At 50.4% G+C, this 27,235-nt stretch overlaps 10 protein-coding genes across 10 annotated transcripts; 4 read left to right on the top strand and 6 right to left on the bottom strand.

Moving 5' to 3' along the window:
- Positions 1-6,517: 6,517 nt before the first annotated feature.
- VC83_00132 (uncharacterized protein) lies at positions 6,518-9,161 on the top strand. Its single transcript, XM_024463828.1, has 4 exons — positions 6,518-6,658; positions 6,753-7,751; positions 7,802-8,687; positions 8,750-9,161. Exons 2-4 carry the CDS (start codon positions 7,083-7,085, stop codon positions 8,821-8,823), a joined length of 1,629 nt encoding a protein of 542 aa, XP_024328651.1. The 5' UTR covers positions 6,518-6,658; positions 6,753-7,082; the 3' UTR covers positions 8,824-9,161.
- Positions 9,162-9,345: 184 nt separating this feature from the next.
- Positions 9,346-9,899, bottom strand: VC83_00131 (uncharacterized protein; the record flags this gene model as incomplete). Its single annotated transcript, XM_024463827.1, has 2 exons — positions 9,346-9,468; positions 9,576-9,899. The coding sequence occupies 2 exons, from the start codon at positions 9,897-9,899 to the stop codon at positions 9,346-9,348; spliced, it is 447 nt and encodes a 148-aa protein (XP_024328648.1).
- Positions 9,900-10,164: 265 nt separating this feature from the next.
- VC83_00130 (uncharacterized protein) lies at positions 10,165-13,540 on the bottom strand. The gene is made up of 3 exons (XM_024463826.1): positions 12,836-13,540; positions 12,036-12,762; positions 10,165-11,985 (listed from the first exon to the last, which is right to left on the bottom strand). Exons 1-3 carry the CDS (start codon positions 13,017-13,019, stop codon positions 10,563-10,565), a joined length of 2,334 nt encoding a protein of 777 aa, XP_024328649.1. The 5' UTR covers positions 13,020-13,540; the 3' UTR covers positions 10,165-10,562.
- A 238-nt stretch (positions 13,541-13,778) lies between these two features.
- Positions 13,779-14,446, top strand: VC83_00129 (uncharacterized protein; the record flags this gene model as incomplete). The annotated part of the gene is made up of 3 exons (XM_024463825.1): positions 13,779-13,903; positions 13,976-14,346; positions 14,430-14,446. The coding sequence occupies 3 exons, from the start codon at positions 13,779-13,781 to the stop codon at positions 14,444-14,446; spliced, it is 513 nt and encodes a 170-aa protein (XP_024328341.1).
- A 242-nt stretch (positions 14,447-14,688) lies between these two features.
- On the bottom strand, positions 14,689-15,304 carry VC83_00128 (uncharacterized protein; the record flags this gene model as incomplete). Its single annotated transcript, XM_024463824.1, has 2 exons — positions 14,689-14,909; positions 14,962-15,304. 2 exons carry the CDS (start codon positions 15,302-15,304, stop codon positions 14,689-14,691), a joined length of 564 nt encoding a protein of 187 aa, XP_024328340.1.
- Positions 15,305-16,041: 737 nt separating this feature from the next.
- On the top strand, positions 16,042-17,782 carry VC83_00127 (uncharacterized protein; the record flags this gene model as incomplete). Its single annotated transcript, XM_024463823.1, has 2 exons — positions 16,042-16,720; positions 16,866-17,782. 2 exons carry the CDS (start codon positions 16,042-16,044, stop codon positions 17,780-17,782), a joined length of 1,596 nt encoding a protein of 531 aa, XP_024328333.1.
- A 511-nt stretch (positions 17,783-18,293) lies between these two features.
- On the bottom strand, positions 18,294-21,403 carry VC83_00126 (uncharacterized protein). The gene is made up of 3 exons (XM_024463822.1): positions 20,243-21,403; positions 19,725-20,190; positions 18,294-19,674 (listed from the first exon to the last, which is right to left on the bottom strand). The coding sequence occupies exons 1-3, from the start codon at positions 20,336-20,338 to the stop codon at positions 18,440-18,442; spliced, it is 1,797 nt and encodes a 598-aa protein (XP_024328332.1). The 5' UTR covers positions 20,339-21,403; the 3' UTR covers positions 18,294-18,439.
- A 1,226-nt stretch (positions 21,404-22,629) lies between these two features.
- Positions 22,630-24,497, bottom strand: NPR2 (nitrogen permease regulating protein). Its single transcript, XM_024463821.1, has 2 exons — positions 24,340-24,497; positions 22,630-24,159 (listed from the first exon to the last, which is right to left on the bottom strand). Exons 1-2 carry the CDS (start codon positions 24,380-24,382, stop codon positions 22,952-22,954), a joined length of 1,251 nt encoding a protein of 416 aa, XP_024328335.1. The 5' UTR covers positions 24,383-24,497; the 3' UTR covers positions 22,630-22,951.
- Positions 24,498-24,842: 345 nt separating this feature from the next.
- Positions 24,843-25,417, top strand: VC83_00124 (uncharacterized protein; the record flags this gene model as incomplete). Its single annotated transcript, XM_024463820.1, has 3 exons — positions 24,843-24,894; positions 24,957-25,211; positions 25,341-25,417. 3 exons carry the CDS (start codon positions 24,843-24,845, stop codon positions 25,415-25,417), a joined length of 384 nt encoding a protein of 127 aa, XP_024328334.1.
- A 548-nt stretch (positions 25,418-25,965) lies between these two features.
- VC83_00123 (uncharacterized protein) lies at positions 25,966-27,192 on the bottom strand. The gene has a single exon (XM_024463819.1). The coding sequence runs from the start codon at positions 27,143-27,145 to the stop codon at positions 26,267-26,269; it is 879 nt and encodes a 292-aa protein (XP_024328337.1). The 5' UTR covers positions 27,146-27,192; the 3' UTR covers positions 25,966-26,266.
- Positions 27,193-27,235: the final 43 nt, after the last annotated feature.

The raw sequence follows: 27,235 nt of genomic DNA, 5'->3' as shown, positions 1-27,235 counted from the left end.
GCAATCACAGCCTACTTCGACCTCGACACTGATCAAATGGATGCGATCAATGCATTCACAAATAGTCGCATTGACGAAGAAGTGTATGTGCGCTGCGCAGATGGATATAAAGAACAAGGGATGTGCTGGAAACTCAACCGCGCCCTTTACGGATTACGACAGTCACCACTACTTTGGTTTCGTGACTTCTCAGAGACGTTAACATCTCTAGGTCTCACACAAGTTCCTGAAGCACAGTGTCTGTTCGTGTCCGACACCATAATAGTCTTCTTTTATGTCGACGACATCTGTATCCTCAGCCACCCAAGACATAAGCGTGAAGCAATAGACTTCCATACAAAACTCATGGAGGCATACGAGTTCCGGGAAATAGGGGAACTAAATTGGTTCCTCGGAATTAGAATTGTACGAGACCGCACTCAGCGCAAACTTTGGATGTGTCAAGATTCATATATTGAAAAGATTATTGCATCTTACAAGGTCACACAAACAAGGATGCCGCGGACACCAATGATCACAGTCGAACTTACCCCATACAATGGGCAAGCAACAAAACAAGAGATTCATCTCTATCAACGGAAGATTGGATCAGTGAACTATGCCGCAGTCGTGACTAGACCTGACATAGCCCGCACAACACAAAAACTAGCAGAGTTTCTCATCAACCCCGGACCAGACCACCATGCTGCAGCCGACCGGCTCTTGCTCTATTTGCAAGGCACGAAGAATTATGCACTTCAATATGGACCAAACATTGACGAACCACGCTTCCAATGTTCAAGTGATGCCTCATATGCAGATTGTGAGGAAACAAGACGAAGCACAGAAGGCTATCTGTTTACACTCTTTGGCGGCGCCATTGACTGGCGATGCACAAAGCAGAAAACTGTGTCAACTTCGACAACAGAAGCTGAGCTCCTTGCGCTCTCTCACTGCGCAAAACAACTGTACTGGTGGCAGCGATTCTTCTCTATGATAAAATTGGAACTGCACGAAGAATATACCCTACAATGTGACAACCTGCAAACTGTACGGCTCCTACTCAAGGAATCGCCCAAGCTCGTCACGAAGCTGAAGCACATCGACGTGCACTCCCACTGGCTATGACAAGAAGTTGAACACCAGAAGATTCATATCAACTGGATCACGACACATGAAATGCCTGCTGATGGATTTACAAAAGCACTCTCTCGACAGAAGCATGAAGATTTCATCAAGCATCTCAACTTGGCCGACATTAGTCGTCTACTGTAGATGACACCTTACAAAACCCGACCGGTACACATACAACACAAAAACCCGAGGAACACCAAAGTTCCACCACAACACCGAAGAAGTCGTCAAACTCCAATTATGTGTTCTACAGGTTATGAAAAGCGACAAAACTTCAATTAACACTCATTCATTTAATTAGTCTTTTCTTTTAACGTACATGTATAGCGAAAGCGCCAAAATGATGCGGTGACCAAACCCCCCAACTAAATGTTAAATTCCTCAACAACAAAACATGCCCCATAAAAACGATGAAAGCCAATTAGTGCTAGCTATCCAGGCTATGCAAAGCGACCCAAAGTTACGCCTTCGAGTTGCTGCTAGGATCTATTCTGTGGACCACCGCAAGCTAGGTCGTCGTCTAGAAGGTGTACCTTCACGACGCGATATCCAAGCCAACTCACGGAAATTAACTAACCTAGAGGAGTCCGTCCTTGTTCAGTATATACTCGACCTAGCTGCCAAAGGGTTTCCTCCTCGGCTGTCTGTTGTTGAAGATATGGCAAGTCGACTACTTGCAACACGCGACGCGTCACGCGTTGGGTCGCGTTGGGCTTCAAACTTTGTTAAGCGGCGTGTAGAGCTCCAGACATGCTTTCAGCGCAAATACGACTACCAGAGGGCTAAGTGCGAAGATCCAGAAGTTATTAATGGCTGGTTTGAGCTTGTGCGTAACACAATTGCGAAATATGGTATCGATGAAGCAGATATCTACAACTTTGATGAGACTGGGTTTATGATGGGCGTTATCTCAACTGCTATGGTTGTAACAAGCTCAGACGGGCGGGCAAAAGCAAAGAAGGTACAGCCTGGTAATCGGGAATGGGTTACAGTAATCCAAGGCGTTAGTTCTCAAGGTTGGGCAGTACCACCATTTATCATTGTTGCAGGCAAAAACCACCTTACATCTTGGTATGAGAATAGTGGATTTTCAAGCGATTGGGTGATTTCTGTTACTGAAAATGGCTGGACTACAAACGAGAGAGGCATGGATTGGATTCAGCACTTTGAGAAGCATACAAAGGCCCGGAGTGTTGGTGGTTATCGCTTGTTAGTCCTTGATGGTCATGAGAGCCACCACTCAGATGAGTTTGAGGAGTACTGCAAGGAACACAACATTATTACGCTTTGTATGCCTGCTCACTCTTCTCATCTACTCCAGCCACTTGATGTTGGCTGTTTCGGCCCGTTAAAGCAGGCCTATGGTCGGCAAATTGAAGATATGATGCAGGCTCATATTTCTCATATTACAAAGGATGACTTCTTTCCTGCCTTCCACGCTGCATTTAACACTACAATGACGGAAAGTAACATTTGAGGCGGGTTCCGAGGGGCAGGGCTTCTTCCATTTGACCCTGAGAGAGTGATATCTACACTTGATCTTAAGTTAAGGACACCAACGCCTCCAAGCTCCCGCCCAGGTACTGCTCAACCTTGGGTTTCTCAGACACCAAACAACCCAATTGAAGCTATGTCACAGTCTACATTTATTAAAACTCGGATTTCACGCCATCAAAATAGCTCTCCAACCTCAATCTATGCAGCTGTTGACCAGTTTACAAAGGGTGCATCGCAAATAATGCATCAATTAGCACTGCTAAAGGGAGAGAACCAAAACCTACGACAGGCAAATGAAGTACTAAGCAAGCGCCGGAGAGCTAGGAAAACACGACTACAGCAAGGAGGATCACTTAGTCAACAAGGGGCGCAAGAGCTACAGGATGAGAGGGATGTTGTGCAGCAGGTAGAGCAGGAAATAAGGGCAAGCCGTGGTCGGAAGCCAAGGGAAGAAACCCGTGCCCGTCGCTGTGGCAAGTGTGGTGAGACTGGGCACAATGCGCGCACGTGTCAGATTGTAATAGACACCTCTGAGGAAGAGGACTCCGAGTAGTTTCAATTGATTTCTAATGTTATGGTAGATTTATCGCAATGTTTGTCGTGAGGGTAGATAATTTTGGCGCTTTCGCTTGTTTGGCGCTTTCGCTATACATGTACGTTAAGTTACTATTATTATTATTATTTATATAAACTGTAACACCTGGGGGGGTGTGTTATAATATACAGGGGCTACAGTAAGCGACCACAGGTAGAACTACAGAAAAACTCTGCCCTTACGGCTAGAGGCCTCGAAGAAAAAAGAAAATTTACTCAACAGATCTCGCTACGCTTCACGTGACTGATACCACGTGACTTGACTTCGATACACCCTGTTGAGTAATAAATGTATGTATTCCTGACTATGTAACCTATACTTGGCTTTACCGATAATCCATACGGAGATCACATGTGATCACGTGACTATTACAACACACCCCCCCAACGTATCCCCATAGGAGCCTCAAATTGTAATATGAGGAACTCGGGAAAAAAAAAGGGGTGGTTATTGTCATACTGACATTCGTTGCACTCAGTTTGCTATCAAACTCAAGAGCAAACTTAGAAATCTCCTCCTCAAACCTACAAGTCATTATACATATTTTGGCTTGTCACACCAACAACAAGAGCAATACTACTCAACGATTGCTACAACCCTCTATGATTCATTACACGTCATTGCTCCTTAGTTACTGGGCCGATATGACCACATAGCATATCTCTACAACCCTCTATGATTCATTACATGACATCACTCCTTAGTTACTGGGCTAATACTACACATGACATATCTCTATCAACTAGAGGTCTAGGAACATGAACGATAGCTCCAAAAGCTTCTACAATCATCTATGATTCATTACACGTCATCGCTCCTTAGTTACCCACAAGATTGGTTAAGTTATGACATAATTTGTCTATAGGGGTACTCTGACCTTGGACCTCCTTTCACTACCTATAGGCTAGGAACCTAGGAGATGGTTCTATGGGATTCTCTTACATTCGCTACATGATTAGCAAGCTAGTTGTGGGTCGCAGTTGATTTCTAATACATTTACCAAGCCTGGTTAATCATGGAAAGTCATGGAAAATGAGAGAACTACACTCCTTTGGCATAAATAGGATTGCCCTTTCCTTAAGAAAGGGCAAGCAGACAATACAGTAAATCGACTAGCACATACTTCTACGTCTTTTCCAAGCTTCCAAGCATTGATCTTGTTATTCTCTGTTTCTGAAAAGTCAGTGAGGTGTTAACCTCTGACTTACCCCTGAGTTCTCAGACTCAACATTTGTTGCAACTTGTCTGAACCACTTCACCACATCATACACCTGATTGCTGCGTTGTGGAATAGTCTAAGCTAGGACCCTTTGGCTCTTTTGTAATGGTGGGTGCACCAGATGTGAGAATCTAGCCACCCAAGGAAGGGATGATTTTACTAAGACAACACACTGTCTTAGGAAACAGAGCCAAAGGGTTGTAGCTTAGACTATTCCACAACGCAGCAATCAGGTGTGTGATGTAGTGAAGTGGTTCAGACAAGTTGCAACAAATGTTGAGTCTGGGAACTCAGGGGTAAGTCAGAGGTTAACACCTCACTGACTTTTCAGAAACAAGGAGTAACAAGATGAATGCTTGGAAGCTTGTAAAAGACGTGGAAGTATGTGATAGTCGATTTACTGTATTGCCTGCTTGCCCTTTCTTAAGGAAAGGGCAATCCTATTTATGCCAAAGGAGTGTAGTTCTCTCATTTTCCATGACTTTCCATGACTAACCAGGCTTGGTAAATGTATTAGAAATCAACTGCGACCCACAACTAGCTTGCTAATCATGTAGTGAACGTAAGAGAATCCCATAGAACCATCTCTTGGGTTCCTAGCCTATAGGAAGTGAAAAGGAGGTCCAAGGTCAGAGTACCTATAGATAAATTATGTCATAACTTAAGCAATCTTGTGGGTAACTAAGGAGCGATGACGTGTAATGAATCATAGAGGGTTGTAGAAGCTTCTAGAGCTATCGTTCATGTTCCTAGGCCTCTAGTTGGTAGAGATATGCCATGTGGTAGTATTGGCCCACCCCCTTAAGGAGGAGATTTTCTTAATAACTTGTTCAATGAGTGTCCAAATGATATGCTGTGATGTATGTAGCATAAACAGATGTAGTAGAAGAGTTTGCAGCAATCGTTCAGTAGTATTGCTTCTGTTGTTGGTGTGATAAGCCAAGATATGTATGGTGACTTGTAGGTTTGAGGAGGAGATTTCTAAGTTTGCTCTTGAGTTTGATAGCAAACTGAGTGCAACGAATGTCAGTATGACAGTTGTTGCCAAATCTCTCGAGCCTTTTCTTGTAGTATATCACTGCTTGTAAAACCTCCACGTGATTGAATTTGTTGCTGCCATATAATAAGGAGTCGCTCCACTTCTGGCCACTGTCCAACTCGTAGTCGTGATCCTGTAGGTTGTATAGCTTTGTCTAGATCTTCGAAATGTGAGCTTAAAGACTCGGAAACTGTCGACTGACTGAGTTTATGGCCGTAGTTCTGAGAGAACCATTCGATACATTGCTTTTGAGAAGGCTTCGGGTGTTGTTGATGTGCCCACTTGCGTAGAGCTCGGCGTTGCTCAATAGTTATTGCAAATCGTTTCGTCATTTCAAGGTCTGAATAGGAACACCATAGCACGGATAAAGCGATATTTGGGAAAGGGAGCACCGATATCGTGAGTATCGGTAATTGTATGGTGGTGTTGTCGGGACCAGGAAAAATATCGCAATAATGAAGTTATCGCTTAATCGAGAATCGTTATAACGGTGCTTTACTGTACGTAGCTACAATAAGTAGCACCAAAGCAGGATCACGTGCTAAGGGCTGACCTGATCTTCAGCACGTGACGCGGCACGGGCGACGATACGAGTAGAATCACGATGAGAATCGTGATTTTGGGACCGTCATCGTAGTAGCCAATAGTAGTGTTAAAGTAAGAAGTGGCCCCATAACTTTATGGGAGAGCTTCGATGGTACCGAAACCGCAGTGAAGCCTACAGTAATACAGCACCTACAATCAGAACACAGGCTTCTACAGGCTTCTACCGTTCACCCTAGCACTTGTTTTATATCGCTACATAGGTAGTGTACGGTAGTACAGCATATAAGAGCCCATTTACAGCTTTTTACAAAGGTTGAGCTATATACGGTCGCTGCCACCGAGCAGAGTCGCTGAAGCCACGGTTGAGGTGGCACCGACGTTGCGACCGTGGGGGCTACGGCCCAATTCGGAAGGGTGGGTGCAGGGGTAGTTGTGGCCTGAGGCAGCGAAAAAATCGCTCATCGTGATTCCGGGGTGGTGAAGGTTATAATTTATTCATCCTCTCCTCTTTAAAGAGTCCGAACCTTTCTTTACAGGATTTCTTATATCTCTTAAGTTTCTTACATCTTACACCTTATATCTCTTATTTCCCTCACATTCCCTACAGAGTTCATTTACGAATAACTGTCTCCTTGAAGTGCATTCTTTGGTAATTCCCCCCGAATAGATACTTAAGATCTATATAAAGTACGCGGACCAAGTGTCTCTGAGATCCATGTTAACTTATTCCATGAACGGTCTAGCTCTCTGTCAAGGCCCTGTGGCAACTACTCGACTTTACAGTACACGCGACTTCAACCCATCCTCCACCAAACTTCCTATCGCATCTGCTCTCAAAACGCTGTCACAACTATAATTTTCATGATCGTCCGTTTGGGCAGAGCGTCAACCGGTTTTTTGCCGACACACATCATATAGCCCAGGCAAAAGCTATCGGAATTGAGCCAATACCTGTTGGGCCACATCCCTCCTTTTAATCGATATTTAGGACGGCCATTGCCTCCATCGCTGTATCTCGCCCAAATCAACGAACCTAGCGACATTTTACTCGACATCAGCGTCATATTATAACCATGAAGCTTCGATTATGTCGTGCGTCGCCACTCCTCGTTCTGATCGTCCCTTCGTTGGTAGCAGCTGCCGCCATTGCAGGTGATGCATCAGGCACCCCAACTCCAACGAACATCGCCGTGGCAAGAGAAATTCCGCCTTCAGCCACCGAACTTGGTGCCCAGATCGCCGGCCAGAAGACCACTTCCCTGGGCCTCCATGGAACGAAGGACGCGCCTGTCGACGGAAAAGACGGCAAACCGCACGCTGGCCCCTTTGTCGACTCGGATAGAAAGAAGCCAGAGCCAACAGGCACTTCAGATGAGCTTGTCGACTCAAAGAAGCAAACACCCCTGAAGGGAGCACCGGAGGATATCACCATGGTCGATGGCCAAAAAATACCTGATGTAAATGACGGCGTCATGAACGACCCGGGACGCCAGTTACCGAAAGATGGGACGACTGGAACAGAGGGAGGGGTTAGCCAGAAGGATAAAGATAGGAAGGCACAAGAAGGACAGACCGGAGAGCGACTAGAAAAGAAACCAGACCCGCCGAAAGAAGCCCCTCCGTTGCCACAAAGCGAACAGGAGCTGATTAATACCGGAAATGAAAAGGGAGAAAAGGACACAAAGAAGCCAAAAGCTAAAGAAGCCGACCCCGATGATGATTACGAACTTGCGGGTCTTGAGGTATGTCTTGGTCTTGAGTGTTTTAGTGCAGCCAAATCTAATATATACAGAAACCCGATGAGCTACCAAAGAAACCGGTAGATTTACCACATCCAATTCCCGACTCTGCCCACAAGGACCACTTGGATTTAGCAAAGCCCGCCAAAACTGGCCAATCCGACGTTGATGCTGAGGGGGTTGAAGGTCTCATCCAGCCCCTGCATTCGTTTATCCTCTCCCTCACTATGATTCTCGTTTCTGAAATCGGGGACAAGACCTTCCTCATCGCAGCCTTAATGGCCATGAAGCACGACAGAATCCTCGTCTTCTCTGCAGCTTTCTCTGCACTGATCACCATGACTGTCCTCTCCGCAGTTCTTGGCCACGCTGTTCCCAGCCTGCTTCCACAACGCGTTACCAACTTCATGGCTGCAATTTTATTTTTAATATTCGGCGTGAAGATGTTGCGAGAGGGACAGGCCATGAGCCCAACCGAGGGTGTCGCCGCGGAAATGGAAGAAGTCGAAATGGAACTTGAGGAGAAAGAACTTGAATTGCGTCAACAGGGTCGTCGCTCGTCGGCCTCTCCATATTCCTTAGAGATGGGTCTAGGCCATAACTCGAGGAAGTCTAGATCAAAGACGCGCTTGCCGTCTCCACCAAGAAGCCCATCATCGTCACGAGGATCATCGCCAGTCCCGGGTTCCGCATTGAAGAATGCAGCAGCTGGATTAGGTAACCTTGTATCTCTGTTGTTGAGTCCTGCCTGGGTTCAAACCTTTGTTATGACGTTTTTGGGCGAATGGGGTGATAGGAGTCAGATTGCTACCATTGCCATGGCAGCAGGACAGGATTACTGGTGGGTAACTGCAGGAGCCATTTGCGGGCATGCGGTCTGCACTGGCGTCGCTGTTATTGGAGGAAGGGCAATTGCCGGCAAAGTATCGCTGAGAGTTGGTAAGTTTTAATCCCACACATTTTAACGTATATAAGTCCGCTTTGCTAATTCTCGAACGCAGTCACTCTCGGTGGAGCTTTCGCATTCATCATCTTCGGTATCGTCTACCTGCTGGGCTCGCTTCACTCGACATGAGAAGCAGACGGATAACCTTTTAACGAAAATCGCCCTGAATGGGCCACTATGTATATACAGTAGCACTGTCAACGACCACGGCATTGTCTCCGGATTTCTTTGCTTCTAAGGGCACATAAGGTGCTTTGTATAACATGGTAAAAGCTCACAAGAGGTCCCATAACTCGCAGAGGTACAAGAGGGAAGGATAACGGCATGGCCGACGGCGTTAATGATGTTCATTTTATTATTGGGAGAGTGGAAGCGTCGAGGTAATATAATGAGTACACATAGTTTATAGCTGAACAGCACGGGTCTTCCCGCCTATGTATGAGAATAAAGATGTCTAATCAATGGTAATCGTCGTGACCAAACTTTTCGCTTTGCTCAAGGTTAGAGTAAGCAATACGCGGCTGCCCAACTCGAGAGGAAGCAATACGCGGCTCGTCACAATTGCGACTGTAAGTACCTCTCCATAGTAATTTGTATGTAAAGGTACATAATTAAGCCATTCTATGAAATCTCACTTCTTCGCTCCCACTCCTACCCTCTCTCACTCTCGCCCTCGCCCTCGCCCTCAGTTTGGAGGGCTTCCGGGTCAGGAATTAGGTCCTCAAACTCTGGAGGAATTGGGAGGCCAGCTTTCCTAATAGCTGCTACCCCCTTCTTTCGGAGGGGGTACCAAGAATCCATGTGTATTTTGCCCGGATAAGTACAGGCGGCATGACTTTTTTCCAGTTGCAGACAAGCCTCAAGTATAGTAATAGACGTACGATTTTCAGGGCTTGGAGTGTAGAGCTCCTTGTGGCTCGTGGCACAATCACACGCTCTCCACCTAGAATCCCAACCCGAAAGCCAGTTTCATCCATATTCCAGATTGACTCTGGTTTTATACCACGCTCTAGTATAAACCAGCCGTACTCTTGAAACCACTTTAGAACTGTAGGCTCATCTTGAGCCTTCGTACGCTGCTGCGCAATTGGCTTCGTAGTAATAAAGTGATATTCCTTAAGCTCATTCCGTATAAATTTTGTAAGCCAGCTTTGTGACGGGGGCAGCTGTGGGCTCCGCAGCTTATAGACAGCAGCAAATATCATATTCCTAGTTGCTCCAAGCCCTAGGTAATACTGCTCAAGGATCCATTTCTTTATGGCCTGTGTCTGCGCAGTAGAGAGTAGCTTATTCTAGCCCCCTCGGTGTGGGAGCTGCTAGGCTAGTCGGCTGATGCTTGACTGTATCGTTGATTTAGGCACTTTGAAAATCCGACTGGCAGTAGTTGCTGTTTCAGAGGGGTTCTCTAGGAGCCACTCACGAGCATTTGATAGAGGAGTCCCTTCCATTAAATGAATTACATATAATTACTATCTAAATACTATGGACAACTATGGTGGAGGTTTTGTTGAGGAGTGGCGGTGAACAGACGCACGTTCCGACGAGCCGCATATTGCTTCCTCTCGGGTTGGGCAGCCGCGTATTGCTTACTCCAACCTTGAGCAAAGCGAAAAGTTTGGTCACGACGATTACTTGTCTTTGTGTCCACTACTGTAACGTGCAAGCGGTTTGAGACCAAAATATGTTGGGGATATGAGTGATAGGTCATACGGCCGAACAATCGAATAAACAGTCCCGCGCCGTACAGAAGATGTAACGCCAACGATGCAAACTCCCACCAGTTACACCAGCCTGTTGCAAACCCAAAAGAAGACCCCCCAAGAAATGCTGCCTCCCTTCAATATATACCTATCCTGAACTTCAAGCTACTAAAATCTCTCCATCAGATTCATCCGCACAGTCCACATCCTTGCTCTCTTCCCATAGATATACATCGGCATAGTCATCGCCAACAGAGCAAGCTGAATCCCACCCAACGCAAGGAACACATCCTTCAAGCCCTTATCATCGATCCACTTATTCACAAACAGACTGAAGACAAGTCCATGGAAGATATTTTTCGAGAAGTTGAGAGTCACAAGTGCCTCACCAGCATACTGCCGATAACTATCCACACAGAACGTGATAGCCGTCGTGCTCCCCAACGTGCACCCAAACGACATGAGACCAAAGAAAATCGTCGGCACGATCCACGCATCATGGTTCTCAGCCGACCATCCGAACCCCATAAGCCCGATGACAGTAGTCAGCGCAACGGGAATCGCCATAATGAGCCGGAACTCCGGCTCGTACAGCCCGCCATTGCGACGTGCGAGCGCACGTACAATGATGTCGCTCACCTTCCCCGCCACGACCGTTCCGAGGACGCCGCCGATGAAGGGCGAGAGGTAGATGAGACCAGTGCCCAGAGCAGAGAAGTTGTATGACTCGGGGTTACGGTAGACCACCGCTACAGTCTCGGAGAGCACGATGAGCCAGCCGACTGAGCAAGCGTATACGATCGCTGACCACAAGACCGCTGGGTAGGCGAAGAGGATAAACGGGCGGATAGCAACACGGAACCAGTTATCTTGGTGCAAGCGGCCTTCGTACAGACGCAGCTGCTGGATAAAAGAGCGTTTGGGCGCAGTTCTGAGGACAGTTGTATACTTTTCGCCAGTCTTGGGGTTCCGCCCAGGTGGCTTTCCGACGGCAGCTTCCAAGTCAGAAGGAATCTCAGACATGTCAGCGCCGGGAGCCACCCCAGGGCTTTCAGCCCTTTCCCTAATCGGCCTGCTGGATAGATCAGTGACTGCACGGACCTGACCCTGGGATTCGCTTTGCGAAGTTTGTGGGCGCGCTGCCGGAACAGGAGTCTCCATTGCTTCACCCTGATTAATAGATATAGTTGGGGTATCAACATTATCGCGGTCCGTGATTGTAGACATCGGGAGTCCAAAGTAGTCCCCATCAAGTGGTCCGTCTTCATGCCTTGAGCTTGGTACAGAAAATCCAACATGAAGTGATGTCTTCTTTCGGTTTAATCCTGGCCTTCGGTGAGGCCCTCTAGGCGCATCACCGACATTCGGAGTGGGCGGAACTGAAGAGGCCGCGTTCTTCCCTTCATCCAAACCATCGCCGTCACTCTTTGCTTTCTTCCTGTTTGTGCTAGCCACGCTGTGGTACATTTGGACGACGCTTGGGAGCCTCGACAACGTGCGACCTCGAGGGCGAGGCGTGCGGTCCCAGAACGTCTCTGGGACGAAGAAGAAAACAAGTACTCCGCAAAAGCCAACAATCATGGCAACAATCCTAAAGAAGTCAGCACCGAAATCAACTTCTGCAAACTTAGGATTACGTACCAAAAAACCCATCTCCAACCCAGTCCCTCGATGATGGCAGCACTAACCAAAGGCACCAAGTTCTTCCCACCAAGTAACAAAAGGGTATAAATGCCAATCCGGTACGCCCGCTCATGCAAAAAGAAAATCTCAGCAATAGTAGCTGAGGGAAGACACTCTACAGGGCTAACCGACATGCCCTGCAACACTCTCGCGGCTACTAATGATGGGTAGCTAGGAGATGCCGCACACCAGACTGAGGTGGCAACGAACAAGACGCAGCCAACCAGGTATACAGGTCTCTTTCCGTACAGAATAGCCGTTGGGCTTGCAAAGACTGAGCCCACTCCCAAGCCCATCATGTACAAGCCTGTAGTCAGAGCGACCTGTGGTACCGACACATCGTAAGTTTTGGCGACGTCTGTGAAGCCAGCCGCAAGAACAGATGTCATTCCTCCACCAACCATGCAGTAGAGGCCCAACGACAGAAGCGCACTATCTCGGCGCCATGCTGGCCAGTTCAGGGGGTCATTATCTGAGTCTTCGGGCTGTGGTTCGAGAACGATGGTGCCGTCACTCGTCTTCTTCTTTGATGCAATATCGGAGACGGTCCTCCTAACTTGCCTTCGTGATGGTGCTGGTGATGGCGATGGGTATTGTGAAGGGAGAGAAGAGTGCGAAGTGCGAGCGGGTGCATTTCGAAAGCCAAGAGGTTCATTTCGGAGGTTGGCAAGGAGGAGAACGGAGCCTATCGTTTTTATTAGTACGTTGGACATAGACTCGATGTGCAGGAACGGGAAAAGTTGAAGTAATATACACACCAGGCACTTCATGGGTTTCCCTATCGTTGAGAACGCCCATACTCCACTTCGAAGGCAGGTTTTCTCTGTCGCCGTTGGCCTGGTCAGGCTGCGATCCTGGTGTGCCTGCGTTGCGCCTGAAGAACGAGCGCCACCGCGAGCGTGGAGGCTTCTCCCCGTCCTGGGAGTCTAAAGAGGATTCCATGGTAAAGAAAAGGCAAAGAACAACTCAGCACAGGTTATATCTGAAGATGAGAGGCGCCGAGGGTGTAAATATATCTAGTGATTTCGCAAAGCGGGGGGGCAAAAGTAGCTAAGAACTCGAGCGGCGGCAGAGTAGCTTGGTAGTGCTATGAGCAACGATGATGATATGAGCAAAGACGTCGACTCGAGGGCTTTATGCCATGTTATCTGTTTGCTGCTACCCTGGCATATGACACCTTGATAGTCGGTGGGGGTTGCTGGCTAAGAGCTATCTATGTGTCTCAAAGCTGCATGGAAGGGGATAGGTGCGGGCTGCAGGGGCAAACGCGGGTACGGGGGTAGGAGAACTAGAAGGCGGGGGGAGACTGGGTGGTTGATATCCCCTATAGAGTCGTATTCATGGGACGGGAAGAAAAGAGCCTTTGATGTTGTTGAGAGGTAGTGAGCAGATAGATGGATGATGTCGACTGTCGGTGAGCGGTACATGGGATCAGCGTTGGTATATATCTTCCCACGCCGACGGCAACTTAGATATAGAAACGTTATGTCAATAACGGCCTCACCGTCTTCACCGAGCCCCGAATTAAAGATATTCCGCTCCGCGAACTATGACGCACGAGGCGCATCTTAGGCTTTCGTATCCATGCCTGCACCTGTTTTGGGGTAAGACGAGGTCTGCACACCCACCTGCATGTGAGATGCCACTGGAATTGTGATATAAACCCTACCATTGATACCATCTTCACCGGGGCGCCCCGGCATGCAAACATCAATCATGTCGATCAGACTCCCCTCCACCACCTTCACCGTGCGAGTATGCATCCGCAGCATTCGCCAGTTCTCCTCGTCCGCACCCCACTCGTCCAAAAACCGCATCTACACGCCGTAAGTGGTCCCTTCCCCGCCGTTCACTCCCCACTTTCTGCTCTATACCGCTGACCCTCCACCCTTCCCCAGGATCCGCCACCCCGCTGCCTTGCACGAGACTATCTTGCTGTCAACTTCGTCCCGTACGCCCCTCATCACATACTGGTCCGCAGGGTACTGCCCACCCTGCAAGGTCATATCGCCAATCCTCCACCAGATCATATCCTCTGACTCGCCGCCATGCCCGGCCGATCCTGCGAACAAGGTTGGCTTCGTCGAGGTTGAGTTCGACGCCCCAGAGAATATGGGGAGCAGCCTTGGCATGGATTTTATAATCTCCTCTCTTCCGACGCTGGTCGTCTTCGATAGAGGGGAGGTGGTGGAGAGGGAGACGGGTGTGAAGAATATGAGTAATGAGCAGTGGTTGAGGGAGTGGATTGAGCGGCAAGCTCGGCGGCATGGTGAGGGGACCGGGGGAGGCGGCACAGGGCAGGGGTTGTTCGGGGGGTTGTTTGGGAAGTTATGACTAGCTGACTGGTTGAAGAACTGGTGGAAGGGTAGATAGGTGGGATATAGTACGATAAATTGCAGAAGTACTCTTATGTTATAAAGCCCCTCGGCTGAATGCACAAGCAGCGAATTTGTCTCGCTCATACATAAGAGCTCGGGCCCTCCCAACCATGACAGCTATCTTAGATCAATCGTCAGACTCTAGGAGAGACCACACAATCTGCGCTCCACCTTCTTGCTGCTGTGACCTTGCCCTTGGTACTTGAGTATTGCATCATCTGCGAGCATTCCTCTCATGCAGCGTAGAACACGCTCTCAACCTCCCTCCACCACCCACCGTCGGCACTCGAGACCGCCCCTTCAACGAGACTCTCTTGCATCCCGTCGGTCAGCGCCCACCACTCCCTTACCTTCGGATTATCGCGCATGCGCTCCATGTCGTCTGCGAACCCGTAGCCGACATACAGGAATGAAGCGAAGAGTATTCCAGTTCCGGGATCGTGGAATATCGAATCTACATCTCATTAGCAATTGCTCCGACAGTATGGACAGCGGGGGGGTCTCACAGTCACGGATCTGGCACTCCTTGATCTGCTTCAACACCTCGGGCCACACATTCGCGTGGTACTCCTTGTACTGTTCCACAAACTCGGGCTTCAATTTGACGATCTGCGCGATGCGCCGCCCCGTATTCTTGACGCGCGAGTCCCGGCGCTGCCGCTGCTGTGGTTCCGTGGATGTCGGGTCCGACGGGGACAACGGGGAAGACTCGCCGTCGCTCTCAGTGTGCTCTGGGACTGGTGGCTGTGCTTGGGCACCGCTGGTGGGGGAGGTGGGAGACTCTATTGGGGAGGCGGTGGAAGCCCGGCGAGGGACCCAGAGGCTTTGCTTCGACAATTCAGAATCCATTCTACGATTCGCGCAGATGGATACGAGGGCGTGGGCGACGGATAGAGTGAAGGAGTGTGCGGCCGCGACGAGAAAATGTGAGGAGTTCGGGTCGGCGGGGTTCTGTGGTGTTCGGTCGCACGGATGGTCTGCACGATTTGATTACTTGTCCCTTGTTTGCCTGTTAGTATCCCCGATACAGGCGGCGCGCAGGGTGTTGGGAGGGAGGATGTACTCACTTGCTATCGGTTTGTGATGTGGGGGCTCGGTGCATCTACAGGACACGTTTGCTTTTTCCTCTGGTCCTCGGCGGCGCGCGGGGATTCTGCCTGAATAGAGGAAAAGAGGTACTAGAGAAAGGACGAGAGAGGACCGAAAAGAACCAAGACTGAAGGAGGTGGGTGCAGAGTAATAGACACAAGTAGAGTAGGGATAGGATAGGACATATGGAGAAAAGATACCATACCGGAGTGCCGTGTGCAGTGTTATTGCAGTGTTGTAGGCGTTGCGTTGGAGATGCACGGAATAAGTAGTTGTGTGAGGGGGATGATCTCCACCATTCACCATCGGCACATTGTTGATCCACGGACCCAAGCCGGCGGGTGTGGTCCACGGCATGGTACTATTTATGGAAGGCGGTGTGTTATTCTGCCGCTGTTGGTAAGCTACTTGACTGCCCCCCAGTGTTTACACCACTATACTATAGCACGGCCCTTCCACCGAATATCTTCCCTGGCTGTAAAACAAGCCGCCTCACCATGTTTCGTGACGACTCCTTCCATCCCTCCTATTCTCGCCCCCGCCATTCCCCGCCACCATCTCCAACAACTCGCCAGGATGAGGCAAACAACCTCGACGACGTCTTCGGGTCCGCCCCGTCGTCTCCCACTCTGTCCTATGCCATGCGATCTACCCGCAATGATGAGCCCTCTGAGGTTCCCCGACTGCGGTCTGCGCATAGTACTGCTGGATACCGAGACGGCATGACGACTGCGAAAGGCACGACAATTCAAGAAGGGTTTGACGAGGGATATGGACTGGGCGCAACTATGGGCTTGCGGATAGGTTCAATTTTAGGGACATTGGAGGGGATCTGGGCTGCAGTTGCGAAACCAGACACCAAGCGTGGCCCAGCTCTGGACGATGGTGGAGTCCGAATGGGCACTGGAGCTCAACCAGAGACTGAGAGGCTGAAGGCTTTGGTCGTGAAGGCACGCAGTGATCTACGTACTGAAGGTGTCTTTGGCAGGCAGTACTGGGGTGAGGACGGCATTTGGGTATACGACGTACAAGAAAGTGGTGGTGGATGGAAGGATGTCGTAGATTCACACCCCATGATTCAGTCCTGGGAGGCTGTGGTCGCAGAAGAGGTGGCCAAGGTCCGCTTAGACACGGGTGTCATGGACAGAACGGAAGTGAAGAGGTTGGGCGAAGACGGTGAGCCAGTCAACAGGAGCTGAGGGCACCTTTGAAGGGAGCCATGGTCAGGCACACACCACTACCCTCACATGCTCAGCAGGATGGAGCCAATAAATCCATTTCCCAGAGATATGCGCAAGCCGTACTACTGGCTATAGCTCAGGGTTTCAGTCCCCTGAGCTGACAGGCAATACCGACTTGCCAGGCCGACGCCTCAATACAACACTCACCCTCTCCAACCTCTCGCTCCTCAACGCCCTCGGCGATGAAGGGCTCAACATCTACCTCACCTCCAACCTCGACGTCACCACCCTCCTCCCCTGGCTAACCGGCACAAAACCCTTCCACACGGGCCTCACCTCCTCCACCTCCGCAGCCATAATCGCTGTCCCCCGCTCCCCCACCGTCGTCGACGTCTTCTACACTTACTTCTACTCCTTCAACCTCGGTCCCACGGTCCTCGGCCAGCGCCTCGGCAACCACGTCGGCGACTGGGAACACAACATGATCCGCTTCCACTCCGGTGTGCCTGAGGCAATCTGGTTCTCCCAGCACGGCGGCGGGCAGGCATTCGCTTATGATGCTGTTGAGAAGATCGGGAAAAGGCCGGTGGGGTACGCGGCGAGGGAGACGCATGCGAATTATGCGAGAGGAGGGAGACATGATATGTTACTCCCCCGGACGCATTTACCGTTTGACCTTTTGCTGACGGATTATTCGTGCAACGGGACGTTGTGGGATCCCAGCCTAAACGCGTTCTGGTATACGTACGACGCCGTCACCGCGGAGTTCACGGGTGCCGGGGATATAGGCGGGGAAGAGGGCAATCCAGTGGGCGCGATGGAGTTCAGAGGGCGCTGGGGCGATAAACAGTATAAAGACGGGGATGAGCGGCAGAGCCGGTGGTGGTGGTGGAGGAGGTGGGTGGATGGGCCGAGGGGGCCGTGGGATAAGGAGCTTGTGAGGGAGAGGGTGTGTCCGCATGGCGGGTTTGGGGGGTGTGTGGTGAAGCAGGATTTGAGGGAGGAGGAGGGTAGGGGGGTGAGGGTTGGGAGTCAGGCTTGGGTGGGGAGGGATTGAAAAGGGGGGGGGGGTTGTAGAAATAGAAATATACCAAGAAGGCGAGCGAGCATGCAACTAAACGACCCATCAACATCGATGCGATACGATACGAGAACCCGAATCAGGTAATGAGCAGCGCTGCCAAGGGGGAGGGGTGATAACTCTAAATTACACATGCATTAGCGCCAGTTGCAAGGATAAGCCAGGCGGCTGTGTTATTAATTCGAGATCGTCTCTGATGATATTGAGTGATTCAATAAAAGACCGTTCAGCATCAAGCATAACACTTCCATTCAAGTCTCCTCTGTAAAATTTTAAAACTAAACCAGCATAAATACACCAAAACAACCACTCACAGGCGTCTCGCTAGATCCATAAATGACACTAGGCTACGGAGTGTATATATAGTGTGTTTACGCGTATTTCAACGAGCTGGAATACTATAGTCTTTTTGGCTTAGTAGGATGTAGCGCGAGCGTAACCGTACATCGTTGCACCTACTAAAACATCTAGAAACATAAACACTGTCCAATCCAATACATTTCATTCACCCCCTCCCCACCGCTAAACTCAGATTTCAACAAACATTATCTCCAAAAAAATATATATATATATTGTCACTATATGTCCTTAAAACATAGAACCGAATATCCAGATCCCATCCTCACACACATTTTACATCAGCAGCGCCAACACACCCACAACAGCCGCCGCAAAGACGCTGCCACCGACGCGACCAGTGCTACCAACGAACGGAGCCTGGGGGATCACCGCGCTTCCAGTGCCAACGGCCTTGATGCCGCCAGTCGCGACAGGAGCGGTCTGAAGAGTCGTCTCCTCGTCACAAATCGTAGTGTAGAGCGCCTTCGTCTCCGTAGCGACGCTGGTAGTCTTCTCATTGGCGGGGCAGTTCGTCACGCTAGGCGGGCAAGCGGTGATAGTGTGGATGATGGTTGTGTAGACGGTGCTGGCCTTTCCGGACTTGGTGGGCTTGGCAGCGCCGGTGGTGGTTGGGGCGGAGGTGATGGTGGGGTTGCCGGGGCACCAGGTGGTGTAGTCGGTGAGGGTGGCGGTGGTAAGGTGGCCGAGGGGGCAGTTGGTGACGGTTGGGGCACAACTGGTCACGGTGTAGACGGTGGTGCGGAGGATGGTGGAGGTGAGGGTTGGGGAGTCACTGATGGTGTTGTTACCCCAGTGGCCTGTCGAGGTAGGCACGGCAGTGGTGGATGGGCCGGTGGTGAGCGGGCCAGTAGTGATTGGCTCGTCGGTGGAGGTGGTGACAGGAGCCTTGGTGCTCGAGGTCGAGGTCGACTTGGCTGTGGTGGAGCTGACAGTTGAAGTGGGCTTTGCGCATCCCTTGGCCTCTCTGGCAAGCAGGAGGTTCTTGATCTGAGCTTGGTAAGTAACCCCGTTCGCGTCCTTGTTGTTGCCAGCAGAGACGGCGTCCCAGATCATGAACCCGCCAAAGTTATCGTGGCAGTAATACTCGTCGATCAGCGGCTTAAGCTGGGCCGACGACAGGTAGTAGTCAATAGAAACAGTCCGATCCGTGTTTGACGTTCCCAAAACACCAATGGAAAGTTTGGCGTTCTTGCTCTTGGAGCCAGGGGCCTGGAGACGCTTCAACCACGCGTCGTAGGAGAAACCGCCGAAGGGGTAGTCTTTGGGGACAGTAGTCTCAACACCGGTCTTCTCGTAGTTAGGGTTCAGTTTAACCCAGTCTCTAGCAGCGCAACCATCGGTGTTGTAGAACTGAACCCAGATGATGTCGAACTTGGCGCCCTGGATCATCAAATCCATGTTCGCGTCGTTGACGACGCACTGAGGCGCACCAGTAATGAGGTAGTTGCTGCCCTCTGGGAAGTAGTTACGGAGCCTGTTGATCATGGCGATATATCCAGCGGATTTATCTAACAGGTTTAGCGACAGGCATACCTGAATTTAGAAATATTAATCTTACCGGTGTCTGGGTGCTCGATATCAAAGTCAAATCCATCGACAACTGTCGCGATGCCCTCGCCCTCGGTACCTGGGAGAGGATCAAAGGGACGGGGGCCAGTCCACTCATCGGTGCTTGGGCCGTAGGCTGCCCATAAGAAATCGGCGAAGGACTCTCCATCCTCCTTACCAGTTAGGGAGTAGGTGTTAGGTCCGCCACCGAGGGACAGAAGCATCTTCTTTCCCTTAGACTGGCAGTACTGGATATCCTGCGCTATACCCGGGCAATGGTTAAAGAGGCGGTTGTGGAGAAGGTTGTCAACGCCGTTGTAGCCCGGGGCGGTGTATGTCGAGGCCCAGCATGAACTGGCGTAGTTGGAACCTGGCCATCCGTTCCCCTGCTCCGGGAAGTAGTTGATGAAGCCGAGGGGAATGTAATCCGTATCAGCAGTGTCACAGTAGCTGCGAAGAGATCCGCCAGATTGGCCCTATTCTATCATCAGCATCTCCGCGTCAGTGCCGTTCTTTCGGTAGACGTACCCAGTATGTGGCCACGGCGCTTCTTGCAGAGGAGCCGGTGGCACTCGCCACGGCTGAGAGGGCGGCAACGGCCGCAAAGGTCTTGGAGATACCCATGATAAATATATAAAGCAGCGAAGGGGTTTAAAGATTGTGATATGCCTAGGCCGGTGCAAAAGAGCGTGGTGTTGACTTGACTTTCAACGAAAGGACGCAAACAAAAGTCTGCAACGAGGTATATCGACGATCCCGCGTGGGAATGAGGACGGTGTGAAGGAAGTGGGTGAGGTGAGAAAAGAGAGAGAAAGAGGGAGGAGGGAAAGAGAAAAGGAAAGGGAAAAGACGGGAAGATGAGCAGAAGATCGTGACCAAACCTACATGGGGGGCGCAGACGAGGATGACGAAACGGAGGCATGGAACGAATTCATGGAGCCGCTCGCTGAGTGAATGGGTGATGGTGAGCGAGATGTTGGTTGCGGGAATAGTGGTGTGGTGATATGACCAAAGCAAAGCGGTTATCTTGAAGTATGCAGGTACAAGTTTATAACAGTCGGTGGAGCTGAATGCAGGGCCAACATGCGCCTTGTGAATGGGAAGAGTGGGAAGGAGTCGTCTAGGATGAAGAAGGGGCAAGATAGGCCAATCATGGAGTAAAAAGAGGGGGATGATGAGGGTTTTTTACTATCCCCGTATCCCCATTATCCCCATCCACCCATCCACCCATCCACCCATCCACCCATCCTTCGCGTGTAAAATGTGGCCAGAACGATGACCACGACGGGGACTATGACGACGCTAATGCAGGTCGGCGGCGAGGTATTGATTTCCATATTACCCACCAACAAATAGTATTAGCCACCCGCATCTGTCCATACAACAAAACCGCCGGCCGGAGGAGGGGACGAAAGTATCGTCAGTTCAGACGACCCTCGGCTTGACCAATGCCTGCTGGTAATTTAACTCTGCCGCCCCCCTACTACCCCCTGTTCTAGACGACAAAGAATCGTGTGCTTTTGGCAATCAAAAGCTGGTTATGGCTGACAGATATCTGTTCAGCCGTGGCCAGCTTTAATTACTGTATATAGTTAGTGTATAGATTAGTAATAATCGTCGTGACCAACCTTGAGCGAAGCTCAAGGTTGGAGTAAGCGAGTTGCGGCACTTCAGGTGAGAGGAAGCGAGTTGCGGCAACTCAAAAATTTGCGATCGGAAGTACCCCACCATAGTAATTTGTATGTAAAGCTACCTAAATATTCCATTTTACGAAATTATCACTTCCTCATTCCCACTCCCACTCCCACTCCCACTCCCACTCCCACTCCCACTCCCACTCCCACTCCCACTCCCACCCTCGCTCTCACAGCTTTCATACTCGCTTTCGCACTCGCTTTCGGGGGCTTCTAGGTCCCGAATTGGCTCCTCAAACTTAGGAGGGGTTAGGAGGCCTTCCTTACGGAATTGGGCCACTGCCTTCTTCCGTAGGCGCTCTTCCTTCTAGGCCTCAATTCCAGCCTAGCAAAGCTGCTTCTAGGCTCGGTTTCTGGCCTAGCGCTGTTTCTAGGCTTCTTTGGCTTTGAGCTTCTAAGCCAGAAGCTCGGCTTTACGGGCCTGAAGCTCGTGAGCTTCGGCAGCAACGAGCTCGCCCCTATACTAAAGGCGGGTCTGGCTTCGGCTTGCCCGCTTCTTCGATTCCTCCACCTAGCGCCAGAGGGATACTAGGTCTAGCTCTTGGAGCTGGTCTTCGGTGCTAGTAAGTAAAGTTCTGGTAGCTCTCTCTTAAGGGGCTGCTCTAGGCCTCCGGAATCCGGTCTTTCTAGCGATATAGCCCCTCTTTACCCCCCTGAAAAGTAGAGGGTTTAGGGGTAATAGGCCGTATTAGTAGGGTAGGTGTAGGCTGTGTAGATGTAGGCGTAGGCTGTGAGTACGTATGGAGCTTTTCAAGTGCTGTATTACGGCTTATGGGCTAGATTCCAGCTTTCCGGAAAGCTAAAGTAATACTAGACTCCTTAAAAGTCTAGGCCCGGATTTTGGTGAGATCTCTCATAAACGAGGGTAGGTCGTACGTAACGTCCATGTTCCGTATGGCATGAAGCACAGCCTCTCGGTACTAGTGCTTATATGGCTGGAATAATCCCACGTCTAATGGCTATAAAACGTGTGTAAGATGGCTAGGAAAGGCGAATAAGATGATTCCCACTCCCATCATCGTACTAAGCAGTATGCTCTGCAAAATGCTGTAGCCACCGTAAGGCAAGCTCACTGTTCGAATAGCCAGGTTCGGAGAGTAGTATCAGCCCACTACTCTTATGTTCTTAGGGTACCACAAATCCATATGAACTTTGCCCGGAATGATAAGTACAGGTGGAATCACTTTTCTAGCTATAGATACTGTCTCTATTACTATAATAGACGTATGATTCTCAGGGCTTAGAGTATATAGCTCCTTTGCTGCTTGTGGTACTATAACTCTCTTACCTCTAGGAATTCTAATTCGAAAGCCAGTTTCGTCTATATTCCAAAGTGACTCCGGCTGTATATTTCAATCCCATATAAATCAGAAGTATTTCTCAAACCACTTAGTAACCTTCAGTTCGTCCTAAGCCCTTGTGTGGCAACTTCAATGTAAGTTCATGTCTTCTTCGAGACCGGCTAATTGTATGGCAGACTTGACAATACCAAGAGCCCATCAACCATGCTAACCCATACACAATCCCCATCCAACACCCACGCTCACCTATACACAATCTGAACATCCCCCGCCGACAACCTGCTCAGCCCCCGCATAATCTCAGCCTCCCCCAAATTAACCTCCGTAATAATCTGATCAAAATGATGTCTCCCATCCGTATACTTCTCCAGCGCCTCCCCGTCCTCCTCCCCCTGCCCCCGCCCCTTCCCCTTCTCCACCCCCTTCCCCTCCGCCAACTCAGCCACATACGCCGCCGACACAGGAAACTTATGCACGCGCCTCAGCAAGCTCTTGATAACCCCAAACTGCACCAGACGCCGCACATCAAGCCCATCCACCGCCACCTGCCCATCATCAATATGCAGACGCAGCCACTCCCTGATCGTGCGACCCTGCCCAAACGTCCCGAGTAACCGACACAACTGGTATCCCACGGCCTTGGGCCGCTGCGCAAGCACGTATGCCGCGCACTCATCTTGCATTTTATCGACATTATTCACGAAATCGCGTATCAGCGGCGTCACGGCGTAGATGTTGTTGAAGAAGAACATATCCACCAGCATGATCGTCTTGTAGTACAGCAGATGCCTCAGCGTCAATTTCGTCAGCTCGAGGGATACATCCGCCGTCGCTGCGATGCGTCGCACGTCGCGCACCCCGTCGATGAGAGGGATCACCTTCCGCATCGTCAAGTCCCATCTATCATCCACGATCTCGTCGAACCGGATCTTAGCGATGGGTACGTGCCACGACTTCACGGGTGGCGGATCGCACTGCACGGGGAACAGCTTCATGTTAATCGTATTCGACTTGTCGACCGGAATCATGCACTCATTGTAGTTATTCAGATCCTCTCGAATAATCTCCAGCAACCCCCCAATACTCCTCTGCACATGGTCCGCCACGCCCTCCTGGCTCAAAAACTGCGTCTGCACCTCCATCTCCGTAAACATCGTCGCCAGCCGCCGGATCACCGGCTCGTAGGTCGCGGTATCATGGTCGGTGGATATGACGATGCCGAAGTTGAAGATGAATTCGTTGCGCGCGTATTTCTCATTATGGAGGCACACGGGGAAGCCGAGGATGCGGTAGTGACCGCTGGGGTCGCGCCCGGTGATGTAGCGGTTGCAGAAGGATTGGCGCGGGATCACGAAGTCGGTGATGGCGTCGAAGTGGAGGAGTTGCGCGGTCTCGTAGCCGGGTTCGGGGACGATGCAGCCGGGGGGTTTTTGGTGGACGATTTTGATTCCTGGGCACGTGTTAGTGGTGGTTTCTGGTCTGATTGAGAGTCTCGGTGAGTGCGGTGGTGGTGATATTAACACTTCCCCTCGTATCCCGATTCAAAAACAAGGTGTAACCATATGGGAAACATTCTTCTATGTATGAAATATGCATGATTGGAACTCGCAATGAAAGCGTGATGGCTTACCTTCCTGCGGGAGGAATCTAGCATAGAATATTCCAAGAATCATCCTCACAAGATATCGTTATCTACAAACATAGCAAATATAACAACTCCACTCATCCTGCATCCAACTTGCTATACAGCATTTAATAGTTGCTTGATTTCAGGATGTCTGTCATCGAATGAGCTGGGTGGTGCAACCGCCCTGTCATCGCTCGGAACCTAATGCTGGGGTCGGATTAATTTTAATCCGCGCTTTTTTAATGGGGAACAGCAAATTTGATAAATTGACAAGACTAATATTCGTACCGTACATCGACGTCTACGTATCACGAATGGCTCGGCGATTCTTCAAAATATTACTGCTCCTTTAGTGGTGGTAGTCTGTATATTTATGCCTGGCTTCTATACCATTTCTACCGTCATCCCTTCCTCATCGTGATCACCTGATTTATTGCCCTTTTTCCGCAAATATAAAATAAATAAAACGGCAAGAAATATATTTGTGAGGAACATAGAGGTCGAACATGCTCATGGGAGAGATAGAACCTAGTCGCCAAAATGGCGAGCCTATAAATGGTAATATTTGTCTTCTTCAGTCCCACAAAATTATACAAGACATACACACTAATACCCGCCAGTCTTTGACCTACCGCAGCTATACACCAAGCCGTCCAGCTTAGCTCTACTCTCGGCCCTCATCTCACTCAAGCCAAAGCCAATATCCTGGGATGAAAGCGATGCCGACCATGACCAACCAAGAGAGGACAAAAACGCCATCGCATCGTACCTAACCAAGATCGTATCAAGCCCCCTCACGTGGCTAACCGACGACGAGCAAGTTGAGGTTTGGGAACAAGCTAGCATCAGACTGAGCGAGCGATCCGGCCGTAATGGTAAGCATGCCTCCAACCCCCCCTATTTGATCTGGCAACAAGCTCTACCACAAAAGCCGCAACATCAGCATCACGTGAAAACTCAGGGGTACCCCCCCCCCGAACCGGAAGAAACCTAACGCCTCCCAGGAATGCCCGCCCAAACCCGCACCTTCAGCATCCCCACCCCCCCCCCACCACCCTCTCCATCCACGAGCCAACAATGACAAACGACAACATCGGTTTCAAAACATGGGGCACAGCATTAATCCTTGCCCAGAAAGTGCTCCCTCACATCCCCTCCCACCTCCCTCACCTCTTCACCCCCAACCAACCGGTCCCGTCTGTCCTTGAGCTAGGGGCTGGGACGGGACTTCTCGGGCTTGCAGCCGCGGCGCTGTGGGGGACGGAGGTGGTGATGACGGATTTACCTGCTATTGTGCCGAATCTTGAGAGGAATGTTGTGGCTAATGAGGGGGCCATTGGTGAGCACGGGGGTAGTGCTAAAACCGACATACTGGACTGGTCGTGTATGAATCCGGGTCAGGAGTATGATCTTGTAATTGCAGCGGATCCGTTGTATGAGCCTGAACATCCTGTTTGGCTTGCGGCGGCCATTGATGGAAGGTTGAGCCGTGGAGAGGGGTCGAGAGCGATGGTGGGGTTTCCGTTGAGGGATGAGACGACGAGGGGGTTTGGGGAGGTGTTGAAGGGGGAGTTGGGGGGGAGGGGGTTTGAGATTGTAAGGGAGGGGGAGGAGATGGGGTTTGATGATTGGGAAGTTAATGGGGAGAGGGTTAGGGTGCATTGTTGGTGGAGGATTTGGAAGAGGAAGGGGGCGGGAGTATAGATTGTGGATGATAGATTATAGACATAGACGGCACGAGCATGGTTGGCTGCATATGATAAATCAACGTTATATTTGCTAGTCATATTCCTATTATACATCTGTCCAGAAGACCGAAAAGACTTAAACCATCGCAACAGAGCCCAGCAACCCCCGAACTTCTGCAAACGGCACCGGCATCAACACCAAGACCTCCACTATTATACAACAACCCAGTCCAAGACCCAAATCACTGATTCGGAGGCGCATCCGGTGGTAACGGGACATAAGGCCTTGGAGGTGGAAAAGCATCCTCGGGTTGGAAACCAGAGAGGCCTTGGTTCGGAGGCGCATCCGGCGGCAACGGCACATTCGGCCTTGGAGTTGGAAAAGCATCCTCGGTTTGAAAGCCAGAAAGAAGTTCATATGGCGGCGTTGGCACATACGGCCTTGGAGGTGGAATAGCATCCACCATTTCCACACCAGAAAAGCTTTTCCTCGGAGGCCTACCCGGCACATTCGGTCTCGGGGGTGGAATAGCATCTTCCACTTTCAAATTCAAGACGCAATAATTCGGAGGCACACCCGACAGCGTCGGAATAGTAGGTCTTGGAGGCATTGGACCTTCATCCTCTGATTTCGAACCAGGAAGGACAATATTGGCAATCAACTCCTTGATATAATCCATGTCGACATCCTTCTTTACCACGACGTCGTACTCGGGCTGTATCCAGACTTTGTTCTGTGTGACCTGAACCTCTGGTTCGGGAGCAGTCATGAACTGGGTTTCTCCGATCTGTCGCGCGTAGGGATGGCTCTCTGTGCCTAAGGTCGGGGGGATGGGGTATGGTTTGCCTGGGGAGCTCAACCCGAGGTTGGAATGGGTGCAGGCGTTTACTCGGGTCCACTGTGCGGCAGTGGCTTCGCAGGCGGAGCAGTGGGTGTGGGTTTGGGGGGTTAGTTGGGACATCTTGGGCCGGGTTTGTGTTGTAGTAGATTGTGTATTTTTCTTTGCCGCCGTTAGAGGCAGTCGATGCAGATGAGGGATGTAAAACTCGTAGAGGAGAGAAAATGATAGCATATATGCTGGACCTCGAAGTGAATGCGAGCGACGTTGTAGTGAGGCCATCCACTGGTTCTCTTCACAGTATAGCTGTAACTGAATCCCAGTCAACTATTGGATTCAGTGGTGCAGATTTCGCAACAAGTAAATGAGAGA

The sequence above is a fragment of the Pseudogymnoascus destructans genome (genome assembly GCF_001641265.1).
Source record: "Pseudogymnoascus destructans isolate 20631-21 unplaced genomic scaffold scaffold_1, whole genome shotgun sequence".
Classification (NCBI taxonomy): Eukaryota; Fungi; Ascomycota; class Leotiomycetes; order Thelebolales; family Thelebolaceae; genus Pseudogymnoascus; species Pseudogymnoascus destructans.
This window is presented reverse-complemented; position numbering and strand designations above follow the sequence as displayed.